Below are 11626 nucleotides of genomic sequence, written 5' to 3' on the forward strand. Positions count from 1 at the left end.
CAAATTCTAGGAAAAATGCCTTCAGTTTCATTGTAGCTACAATGCTCCTATGACCTAGTTTTGCATGGGGAGAAGAAAATAATTTTAAAATTATAATAATGAAAATCATCTAGCTTCAACACTTGACCCTAAACTCAAACTGGAATACCTGCTGCTTAGACATTTGGCCATATGTTCTTGACGTGATGTATGTAGATGCTTCAAAACTCTCCTGTATACTGAAACGTTTGGTCTTAGACCAATTTTCATCATTTCCGAAAGTACATTCTTGGCCATTACTGGATTGTTATTTTTATCATGAAGGCTTGCAAGTAGGCTATACAACATGTTGCTAGAGCTTTTATACTTATCAGCTGAAAGAACCACATACTTGTAAGCATCCTCATACCGATAACAGCTGAAATAACCCTTGATAAATGCAGCATGTGTCGTTAGCCGAGGTTGAAGACCCCTCTTCACCATTTGATTAAAAAAATTAAATGCAACATCAAATTTTCCAACTCTACAGGAGTAAACTATAAATATTTCATAGGTTATAGCATCTGGGTGACAATTCCTTCCAAGCATTTCTTCAAGTAGTTCACAAGCGTCAGCATCTTGACCATTCTTACACAAAACACCAAGCACATAATTATACGTCAGTGTGATTGGTTCACAACCAACTTGCCTCATTTCAACAAGTAAATCTCTTGGTCCTTTAAAATCACATCTCCGACACATTTCCTTAATTAGAATATTGTAGTAAGACACCTTCCTCTCTGTCTTCTTTATCACATACTTTGCCATTTCATACAGTCCAAGAACACTAAACATCTCAATCAATGCTCGTACACCAGAAACAAGACATGAACCCTCAACTTGATTCAAAACCTCAACCACTCTCCATATGCATTTCTTGGTCAACGCCTTACTTGAAATCAGTACAGGTAAAAACCCAAATGCCTTTTCATTTAGGCAAACTTGGTACACATTAAACTCATTCAAAAGTTGACGCATTGTCTCATAATCATCTAATCGTCCGCAATTATCAATAACTAAACTACAAATATCAGAGTTCTTATAAAATTCCGGCATAATTTCCCTCATATACTTTAAGAAACATAATGCAGATACTTTTTCGGAATTCAAAACCCGTAAAATCTCAATAACAGAAGCATTAGATAGACTTACACTCATCGAAAGCAACTTGGATTCTGTTTCACTATCACCACTTCTTAATAACTCAATAATCTCTGAAACTTGCTTTGGAGTGGCATAAGGTCCATTAACCATTGCAAAGGATGAAATGCATCGACTTGTCAACAACCCAAGTTTCGATATTTGACTTCTACAGCTGCCATTACAGACACTGAAATACAAATTTTGTGAAGAATGACAAGACGGGTGCGTTAAATGACAAAATGAAGACGACCCAATTGAGGAAATGAAGGAATATGAAGGATTTGAAGTGGGTTTTGATTGAAATTGATCTGAATTCAAGCTTGGGATTGGAGAGGGTTTTGGCGAAACTAGGGTTTTGAGATTACAAGAAAAATATGATTGCGAAGAGTTAGAGAACAAATAGCGAAGACAGAAATAAGGGTTTGCAATTGACAAGTATCTGAGATTCTTCTTTGAAGATTTTGATAATTTCATTCTTTTCAGTTGATCTTGGGAACCTCCTCTTCCACTAGGCTTCCTGCATCAAGGATTTTGAGAGACTGTAAGGTGTGAGAAAAACAAAACGGAGAACGAAAAAACCGGACCACACAGTCGGTCCAGTTCTGCTTTTTAATTAAAAACATCTGTAGGGCTTAAATAGACTAATTGCGGATAATCTCTTTGTGAATTAACTGTACTTAAATTATTCTCATATATATCTATAAAATAAGTTTGGGAAATTGTCAGTTTTCCCCTACACTAATTAGCATATACTATTTATTTTCTTAGATGGTGTTTATTTTTTTATCTGAAATTTAAATAAATTTAAATTAGTCTGAATTCTGAATAGATCTGAATGTCTAAATCTGAATAATATGTTTGTTTTTTCGTCTGAATCTTAAAAAATAAGTATTAAGTTATTTGTTTTTTTCAACTTAAAAAACTAAAAATATGTACTTTTACATTTATATTCTTATTAAATTTGAATGTCAAATAAATAATATATTAAATACCACAATATTTTAACATTTATACGTAAAACTAATGATGAGATTATTATGTGGGATAAATGTCTATGGGTAGGGATGGCAACTGGATCGCTCCATAATGGATATCCACAATATCCATCCAATTGGATCGAATAATATCCATCCAAAAATTTTTAGATTTTGAAATGGATATTTTAAAATTATATCCAGATGGATATGAATGGATATGGATAATTATTTTTACCCAATGGATATCCGTTTAACCCAACGCAAGTTTAAAAAATTTTAATTTTATAAAATATAAAATATAAAATATAAAATATAATAAACAAACAATTATAAAAATATTATATTAACTAGTGAAAATTTTAAATTCCTCTTATATTAAAACCTAAAGTTTTCAAAATTATCCTTTAATTTTTTAACTTATTTAATACTATTAATAATTATTATTTTATTTTATTAATTTAATATTATAAATGGACATCCACCGGAAAATTCACCGGACCACCACCGGACCACCATCGGACATCGCCGGAATTACCGCTGGACCTCGCCGGAAGGTCGCCGGACCACCACCGGACCTTGCCGGAATTCATCGGAAAGTTGCCAGAACACCGTCGGACATCGCCGGACCGCCGCCACCGACCACCGGACCGTCATTTTATTATACATACATATATATATATTATTAGTAATATAAATAGTTTAATAACCAAATTTAATATTAGAATTTTAACTATTTTATATTATTATTTTTATATAATAAAAATAAAATATCCATGGATATCCATGGATCTCCATAGTTATATGGATAAAATCCATATCCATGTCCAATATTAAATACTGGATATGGATATGGATATATCCATTATGGATAATTATAGATTTGTGTTTGGATGGATATTATCCATTCATAATTGGATATTTGTCATCCCTATCTATGGGTGAGTTTTGGAATAGACATGAAAAATAAATTATAAAGCAGGGATATTTTTTACATTAGCAAGCAATTGACTTAATTCAGGTTTTTCCATTAAGTAAAAAGTCAAAAAAATTGGCTTATTTTATTAAGTCAAAATTATCTAAAAAGTCTCATTGAGTTATAAAAACAAACACTTCTAATTAAGTTAAATCACTTTAAGTCATTAAGTTAAAAAACAAACGCCACCTTACTGTTTTTATAATGGCCACAAATCTCTCTGACAACATAAGTTTACAATATTACCTTTTTTTTAATTATTCTTTTATTTACATTTATTTTAAATTAAATAAATTACATGAATAGAAACTATATAAAAAATTAAGTATGAAAACAAGAAGTATATGTTTTGATATGAAAATTTTTTTCTTATAATTATTTATTTTGTGAATATTTTCTTATAATAAATATTTTTTAATATTTTTAAAATTAAATGTAAAAAGCATAGGTAAAATATTTTATTATTTATCTTATAATAAATTTTTATTTGTCATTCAAATTTTCTTATAATAAGTTTTTTATCATTTTATAATAACTTCTTATATATTTATTATAAGAAAAGTTTCACAAAATAAATAAGTACAAGAAAAAAAATTTATTATTAATTTTTTTCTCATATCAAAACATATATTTCTTGTTTTTAATGCTTAATTTTTTATTTGGTTTCTATTCATGTGATTTATTTAATTTATAATAAATGAAAATAAAAGAGTAGTTGAAAATAAGGGTAATATTGTAAACTTATATTGTCAGGGAGAATTTTTGGGCATCATAAAAACAGTAGGGGGAAAATGGTATATATTAATTACTGTAGGGAGAAAATTGGCAATCTCCCAAATAAATTTACTTGTACAAGTACTTTTTCACGCTGCAAATATAGACACATATAATAGGACTCGCCTATCGTGCATCAATGGCACCATGCCACTGTTTTTGTCTTTTCTGTGTAAAATTTCATGAAGCCCTTTCACTTATTCTTATTTGAACTTTACTTCACAAATATTAAGTTTATTTCTCCCAAACCCGTGAATCCTTCAACGGCCGATCAATGGCAAATCGGCTCCTTCGGTGGCTGTGGTTGGTCAGAAAAGACAGAGAGAACTATGGAGAACAAAACCCAAGTGGTGGCGTCACCGGAAACTGGAGAAACCACAGCGAATTGAAGCGGGGATTCTATGACTTTTTACGGCTTCGATCAGTAGCTTTCCGAATGCTTTACGGCGACAAGGCTGACATGGAGATGACCGGCATCATACGAGCTTCCGATCGGTACCAACCTTGGTCGGTGGAGTAGCTGGAAACGAAAACAAAATTTGGGTCAGGTTGACCCGGTTATTTTTACAACAAGGATGGCATGGCGATGACTGGCGTCGCACAATCTTTCGATCGGTACCAACCTTGGCCGGTGGTGTGGACGGAAATGGAAACGAAATTCGGATTGGGTTCGTCGGTATTTGTGATAAAGAGAGGGTATTATGATAAAGGTGCAATATAGAAGAAAAATGTATAAATAGTAAATAGTATAATGTGCTAATTATAATGTTTATATGGATGCAATAGAAATTAATTTAGTATTTATGAGGTAAAGTTTAAATAAAATGAATGAAAGGGGTTCAATGAAATTTTACAACAATGCTAGCACAAAAGATAAAACCAGTGGTACGGTACCACTGTGGTACCGTAGCTGGATCCCATATAATAATAGATAAATATTCTAAAAGAAATAATTCCAATAAATTCTTCCAAAAAGTAACTAGCAAAATAACCAAAAAAAAATTTACAAAATGAAAAGAGAGGCTTGGAAGAAAAATACTTGGACTTGAGTTAAGAGGATGAAGAACAATTAGAGCTTGGAGGTAGTTGGAATACTTAGTGAGTTAGTGAATGATAAATAGAAGAGTAAAGTCAGTAAAGTGTTAAAATTGTTAAAAGTAAATGAAAAAAGTTTATGAAAGTGAAGGATACAAAGGCCCACACTTTGATGATGATACCATATTCTTTAAAAGTAGAAAATATAATATTTGTGTTTTCACTTTGTTGCTTTAAATAATATCAAATACATATAGTTTATTTTTAGTGTACTATAAAATTTGAATGAAAATAAACCTACTAAATAGATTTTATATTTTTATAAAATGTAAAATAACTTGTGAAAAACAATACCAAATAGTCCGTTTCAAGTGATAATAATTAAATTAAATGGAAATTAACATATAATTAAAAAAATTGATCGGTTCGATATTTAACAAAATCAAAATATTTGATTTGTTTTTCAGTTTAGTACATTGAAAATAAAATCCGAATCAACAGTCCAAAAAAAAAAAGCTTCTTGAGAAAGTGTTAGTAATAGGGGTGTTCGCGGATCGGATTTTACAGATTGGATATCAATACATATTCGATTCACGAAATTTTTAATCTACGGATTGGTGAAATTCAATCCAAATCTAATCCAAACTCTGCAGATCGGATGCGGATTTGACCAAATCAATATCCAAGCCACTATTTTGCGGTTTTGTTTGCGGATTGAAAATTTTTAATTCTATCCAATACACAAACTAACTAAATAAAAAAAATTAATATAAAAATAATTTACTACCGATCGAATTTAAAATCAAATAAGATTTAAATAAATTAATTGATTAAATAAAGCTAGAAAATACATTTAAAGTTTTAAAATATAACAGACCAAAAAGAAAAAAAAATCTCATTTATTTAGATTAGTACATGAAAATTAACTGTTTAGGAAATTATATTTGTTTATTTAATTTTTTTTATTTTATATTATTATTAAATAAGATATAATATAATATTAATATAATTACATTTTAACTTATTTATTTACTTATAAGTATTAATGTCATATTTATAAGTTTTATTTTTAATAAAATAAATATTTTTTTTTTTTTTGCATACTCACGAATTTTTGCAGATTTATAAAGTAGATACATATCCAATCCACCAATTACGGATTATCAAATTTTCAATTCAATTCAATTCACTAATCTACAAATCGAATTTCTATAAATTAAACGGAATGTATTGAATCTAGCCAATAAGGCCATAAACGAAAAAATTCGAACCTGTTTGAATCGGGTTCTTCAATAAAACCCAGCCGATCCATATCGTTCGGTTTCGCATTTTTTTAAACCTATTTGGGCCTGGGCAGGAAATAGCCCTCTAATTGTATTGGGTTTGGGCTGCTCTAGCCCATAAAAACAACTCTCCAATTTTAACAGGATTTAAACCGAAAAAGACGTGCGTATCCCCATGTTTGCCGAAAATGATAAGAATAAATTGGACTTGCATAATAAAAGAGTAATTTAATAACGCTGTTTGAATCCACCAATTTTTTACCAATTTTCTCTTTACATTCTCTTTTAATTAAGAATTTTATTATCTAAATAATTTTTAAAAAATTACTTAATTATTTTTTTCTAAATTTCACAAATTCTGATTAATTCATTCAAATATATTCTTTTAGCTGAAGATAATTTGTATTACTAACTAAAAGGAATAAAATTTATTAATTAATAATGATCATCAATAAATTTTTATCAACTATAAAAGTTAATGAATATCAAGAAATTAATTTTGACTAAACACAAAAACTAATGAATATCAAGAAAAAAATTATTATATATATAAAGCAAGAAATATAAATCATGATATACTATGGAAAACCAAAAAACAAAAGAGAGTGAAATTGTGTGACTAGTTTACAGATTATGAGAGTAGAGAGAGAATATTTAATTGTAAGGTAAAGAGCGAAAGTGATTGGTAAAGGATAATTTTTAGATTTTTAGATTTCAAATTTTTAATAATAAGTTTTTTTTAGGCGGGAATATTTGAACTCACCAGACTACTCATTAAACTTACATTGGAATATAATCTTTTATGAATAAATATCCCTAAAATAAATTGCAATTATGGACATTAAAATATAGTTAAAAAGGAAAAAGAAAGAAATTTTATTTTTTGAACACAACTTTACATTTAACGTAGCTTGAAAATTCAATGAAACATTTAAGGAAAGCACATGAATATTGTGGAAATGGCAGCAATGACCATGACAGCCTCCTTCCTTTGCAGCAGCCAAGCTTGGGCCAATGCTGGCGGGAGGGAGCAAATGGTGAAGTTGAAAAAGAGAAAGTTAGGTTTGAATGTTGAGGCCAGCAATGGGAATGGGAGGAGGAGGAGCTTGATGTTTGCTGCAGCAGTTGTATCTATTTGCTCTGTTACGTATTTTCCTTTGCATTCAATTTGTAAAAGTTACTTCCAAGGCTGCGGTTTATTTGATGTTGGTGATTACAGCAGAAGCAATGATAGGAATAGAAATTGTTTGTTTTTTTTTGCCTCTATGAAGAAATTGAATAATCTACATCTCGAATCAAACGTTCAGACTTTGATAAAATTGTGTAAAATGGAATAAGAAATGTCTGATGGTTTGGAATTGTGCTGCATTAAATAAAAAATAATAAGAAGAAGAAGGATGATCGTGTGTTGTAACTATATTTTTCTGAATGTGTTAATAGTTTAATGGAGAAAAAAATATTTAGAAAGGTTTATACATAAATTTAATGGGTTTAATGACTAAAACACTATTATTCTAAAAATTGAGTTTAGTGAGGGTATATTGGGTATTTAAGTGGGTTTATTAAATAAAATTAAAAATTAAAAAATTTAGAGTGAGTTTATTTAATAAATAGGTTTAATAAGTAGTTTAGTGGGTTCAAATAGTTCTACCTATTTATTTTTTAAAATTACAAGAAATTTAGTGAGTTTAAATAGCTTATCCTAAATTTAATGGTGGGGTTATTTGAACACATTAAATTACTCTTTAAACCCTTAAATCAATATTTTATTATAATTAAACCTTAAGTTAAAATTACAGGAAGAATTTTTATTTGTTGAATACTCAAAAAATAAATTACCATAAATATTCCTCCTTTAGGACCTTTACAATTCGTTCATACAAACAGAAGTTTATAAAACAGTCATGGATTTTGAATAAGAGTCAAACTCAATTTCTGAAATGTTCAAGGATGATGGCTAAAATGAAAGAATTTTGACAAAACCCAAATTCTAGAGTTTATACACTTGTTGCGAGAAACCAAAAAGATCAAAAACTCATATCCAAAAATACTCCAATTAAGTAAAGAGATAATAGTTGGGTTTCATCAATCTCACTCAAATGAAAAAGCCAAATGAATCAGCGAAAGTTCTGTCATATGTGAAAAAGAAATTATTTCATAAAATTAAATGACTGTTTCTATGAAACCTGAAAGTGTCATTTTTCTTTGCAAGATGTGTTTATGATAAGGAACAGGAGTAAGAGGAGAAAGAAACAGATTTTTTTTTCTTAAAAAAAAATTGGTTTTGATCATTTAATTGAAGGTAAGAGAGAAAATATTCACATATTTTTTTTTTCAGTGTATTAAATCATCTGGTATCCGAAGATTACATTGGGTTCCGATTAATCCTGATTCGAGTCGGGTAAGATCACTAGGGCGGCAAAGCTCTCCCAACAAGTATTTAACGCAGTTGCATTTCCAAGCCTCGAACCGAGGATCTTGGTTAAGTTAGAACAACCTCATGCCAATTAAATATTCACATATTTAATTAGGTTTAGTTATGGAATTATGGGGGGTTTAAAAAGTAAAAGATTAATACTTAATTTGAAACTATGGGTTTATAAAGAAAATTGGTGTAGAAGCTTATTTGGAGGATTCAAATGACCACTTAATTTTTTTAATTTGGTAATAAGTGGTTGGGAAGATAAATCTTATTGACATATATTCTTTCCTTCTAAAAATTCTCATTTTTTTTATTTAAAAAAAAAAAAACTTACGCGAACTAAAATGCTCTTGAAAGATTATAATATAATTTTTATATTTTTACTTGATGGCCTCAACAATAAGCATCGAAGATAAATGATTTAAGCGCCGTTTATTTATAATTATTAAATAAGTTGTACGAAATAGGTAATTAACAATTGCTTGCTAGAGCTCAATCGCAACTATTGAGCACTTATTTTTTTTTTTTACTTTATCTTGGACTTCACAATATTGTTGTCATTAGTAAAAAAATCTCAATAAAAATAAATAAATTTATGTATTTTTCATTGAGATTGAGAAGTTTTATAGGCCCAATGGAGGGTTGTGATCACATTTTAAACGGATAGAACTTCAAAGGTTAGTCAGGTACGTTGTTAACGCAAATGTAAAACAACGTATACATATATGTGTATATATTTTGAGAAGGTAAAACATATATCCTTAATTTAAGAAAATGTAAAATCGTAGGGATCCAGATGTCATAATTACTCCAAAAATATAAATTAAGAAAGGCCACCGAGTATACACACCGACTCAAGCACGCAATTAGACCGGTCAACATAAATGGCCGGTCCATAGCAACTGACATTGTGCCAATAAAAACAAGACACGTGTACAGTCGGGAGTTAACTGACGAGGGACGGCCTTTTTCCACGTTAAAATTACCGTGGCGACCACGTGCTTTTGCCACCTCGCGAATATTCCAAGCAGCATCTCGAAAAGAACCAAAAAAAAACCAAACCAACAAATCAAAATCAAAACCCTAAGTAACTTCCTCCTCAAGAATAAAGAACGCAATCACAGCTCTCTCTCTCTCTCTCTGCGTCTTCTTTCTCTCTTTGGATCTTTCAAAACACCACAATAATGGCGTCGTTTGATGAGGCACCTCCCGGCAATGCAAAGGCCGGAGAGAAGATCTTCAAGACCAAGTGCGCTCAGTGCCACACCGTCGAGAAAGGCGCCGGTCACAAACAAGGTCTGTCTGTCTGTCGCCGACTTTCTTTCTCTCTCTCTCTCTTCGTGGATCTGATAGTTTGTAGATCTCGCGACTTTGTATATTGATTTCAGTAAGGGAGTTCAAAATTATACATGATTTTAGGGCTTTTATAGACACAATCTACTAGGAATTTAGGGTTTTGATTTTTGTAAATTGGGTCCGTGAGGTTGCTTAATTTTTCTCTTAAAAAATTGTACTTTGTGATTTGGGTTCTAATGGAATGAGCTAAATGGAATCTAGTTTTCTTTTTTTATTTTTTATTCTTTGTTTATTTTCTTTAAATAAAAAAAAAAACTATGATGCAGGTCCTAATTTGAACGGATTGTTTGGAAGGCAATCGGGGACTACACCTGGGTACTCATACTCTGCGGCTAACAAGAACATGGCTGTGAATTGGGAGGAAAAGACTTTGTATGATTACTTGCTCAACCCTAAGAAGGTATGACATTTATGATTTCAGTATAAGTCTCGTCAATATCATGATATTAGTTGTCCTGGTGTAATAGTTGTCAATAAGATTGGCATGATTGAATGTGTTTGCTAGGAGTATTTATTTTATTTTATGTTAAACTTTTCACGCGAGTATTTTTCATATAAAGTGTCAGTTTATTTTAGTGGTTTTATAAGATGGCATAGATAGAATGGGTTTGGGCACTTGCTTTCAATTATTATGGTATGAAAAAACCAGATATATTCTTTCATGTTTAGTAGTGTAGTCGCCTGAGTTTTCTGTCAAGGGTTTTATGTTTCTATCTTCAAAATTATTGGTTGATGGTTCTTACCTAGGAGTTGTGGATGTTTTATGTTTCATGTAAACATGATGTTACAATGCTTATAGTAGCACGAAGAGTTGTGACCTCCTTGTGACGTAATTTTTTTTTCTTTTCTTATCAATTTGCTCTTCCCATTTTCATCCCTTCTGGCTTTCTGATGTTTCCAATGTTTTGATTGCAGTACATTCCTGGAACAAAGATGGTATTCCCTGGATTGAAGAAGCCTCAGGATCGTGCCGACCTTATTGCATATTTGAAACAATCTACTGCATAAGAACTTGCCGATAGTCAGTTTACCTATTCCATTTTGCAGTTGTTGAAGATTGTTTTGCGGTGCGGATATAGTACTGTTTTTTACCAATAAATTTTAAACATTTAAGGTTCAGCAATGTTCTTTGTAACTTGAGCATTGCTAATTTGAGAAAAGGTTGCTGTCATTGGCAAACATAATATTCAATTGAATTTCCTGGTTATAATCATATTTCATGAATTTTGGGTGAATATTCTATTGGCAAAAGATTTTTCATTTTTTATTTTTGGGATTATCTATGATAACGGTTATGAATATCAGTTTACAGCTAGCTTTTCCTTAACTAGTAGTTCTTTGTTTATTTTGTCGCTGCTATTCATATTTGTCTGCTGCTATAAAAGTGTCAATCAGGTTATGTGCAAGCTATGTAAGGTGAATCATTGACTTAACCAGTGTGTTGTGCTTGGGTCTGGGTCTGTTTAAGTTGGATGGTGATATTTGCTGTTGAGTAATGAAACCCAATAATGAGTCGAGCAAATTCGGTTTTAGTGTCTTCTTCATTTTTAGACCAGAATTATAAACCTATAACATACATATGCCACTGCAACTCTGCAAGAAGAGTTTTAAGTTGCAGACTTGATAACTGGAGACAGGCATTTGG

The 11626-nt window shown here is 30.6% G+C and overlaps 2 protein-coding genes across 2 annotated transcripts; one reads left to right on the top strand and one right to left on the bottom strand.

The window, feature by feature from the left end:
• Positions 1-105: 105 nt before the first annotated feature.
• Positions 106-1272, bottom strand: LOC107177063 (pentatricopeptide repeat-containing protein At1g05670, mitochondrial-like). Its single transcript, XM_015530302.2, has one exon. It carries the CDS (start codon positions 1270-1272, stop codon positions 106-108), a length of 1167 nt encoding a protein of 388 aa, XP_015385788.2.
• Positions 1273-9705: 8433 nt separating this feature from the next.
• Positions 9706-11216, top strand: LOC102618527 (cytochrome c). The gene is made up of 3 exons (XM_006478324.4): positions 9706-9921; positions 10248-10381; positions 10897-11216. Exons 1-3 carry the CDS (start codon positions 9810-9812, stop codon positions 10987-10989), a joined length of 339 nt encoding a protein of 112 aa, XP_006478387.1. The 5' UTR covers positions 9706-9809; the 3' UTR covers positions 10990-11216.
• The last annotated feature ends 410 nt before the right edge of the window (positions 11217-11626 follow it).

The sequence above is a fragment of the Citrus sinensis genome, chromosome 3, assembly GCF_022201045.2.
Source record: "Citrus sinensis cultivar Valencia sweet orange chromosome 3, DVS_A1.0, whole genome shotgun sequence".
NCBI lineage: Eukaryota > Viridiplantae > Streptophyta > Magnoliopsida > Sapindales > Rutaceae > Citrus > Citrus sinensis.

What these genes read in the sequence shown, in the direction of transcription:
- LOC107177063 (XM_015530302.2), bottom strand. Translation starts at nt 1,272, where the DNA reads ATGGTTAATGGACCTTATGCCACTCCAAAGCAAGTTTCAGAGATTATT.
- LOC102618527 (XM_006478324.4), top strand. Translation starts at nt 9,810, where the DNA reads ATGGCGTCGTTTGATGAGGCACCTCCCGGCAATGCAAAGGCCGGAGAG. An exon ending in AGGCGCCGGTCACAAACAAG is followed by an intron (nt 9,922 to 10,247) that starts GTCTGTCTGTCT and finishes ACTATGATGCAG; the next exon opens with GTCCTAATTTGAACGGATTG. An exon ending in ACTTGCTCAACCCTAAGAAG is followed by an intron (nt 10,382 to 10,896) that starts GTATGACATTTA and finishes TTTTGATTGCAG; the next exon opens with TACATTCCTGGAACAAAGAT.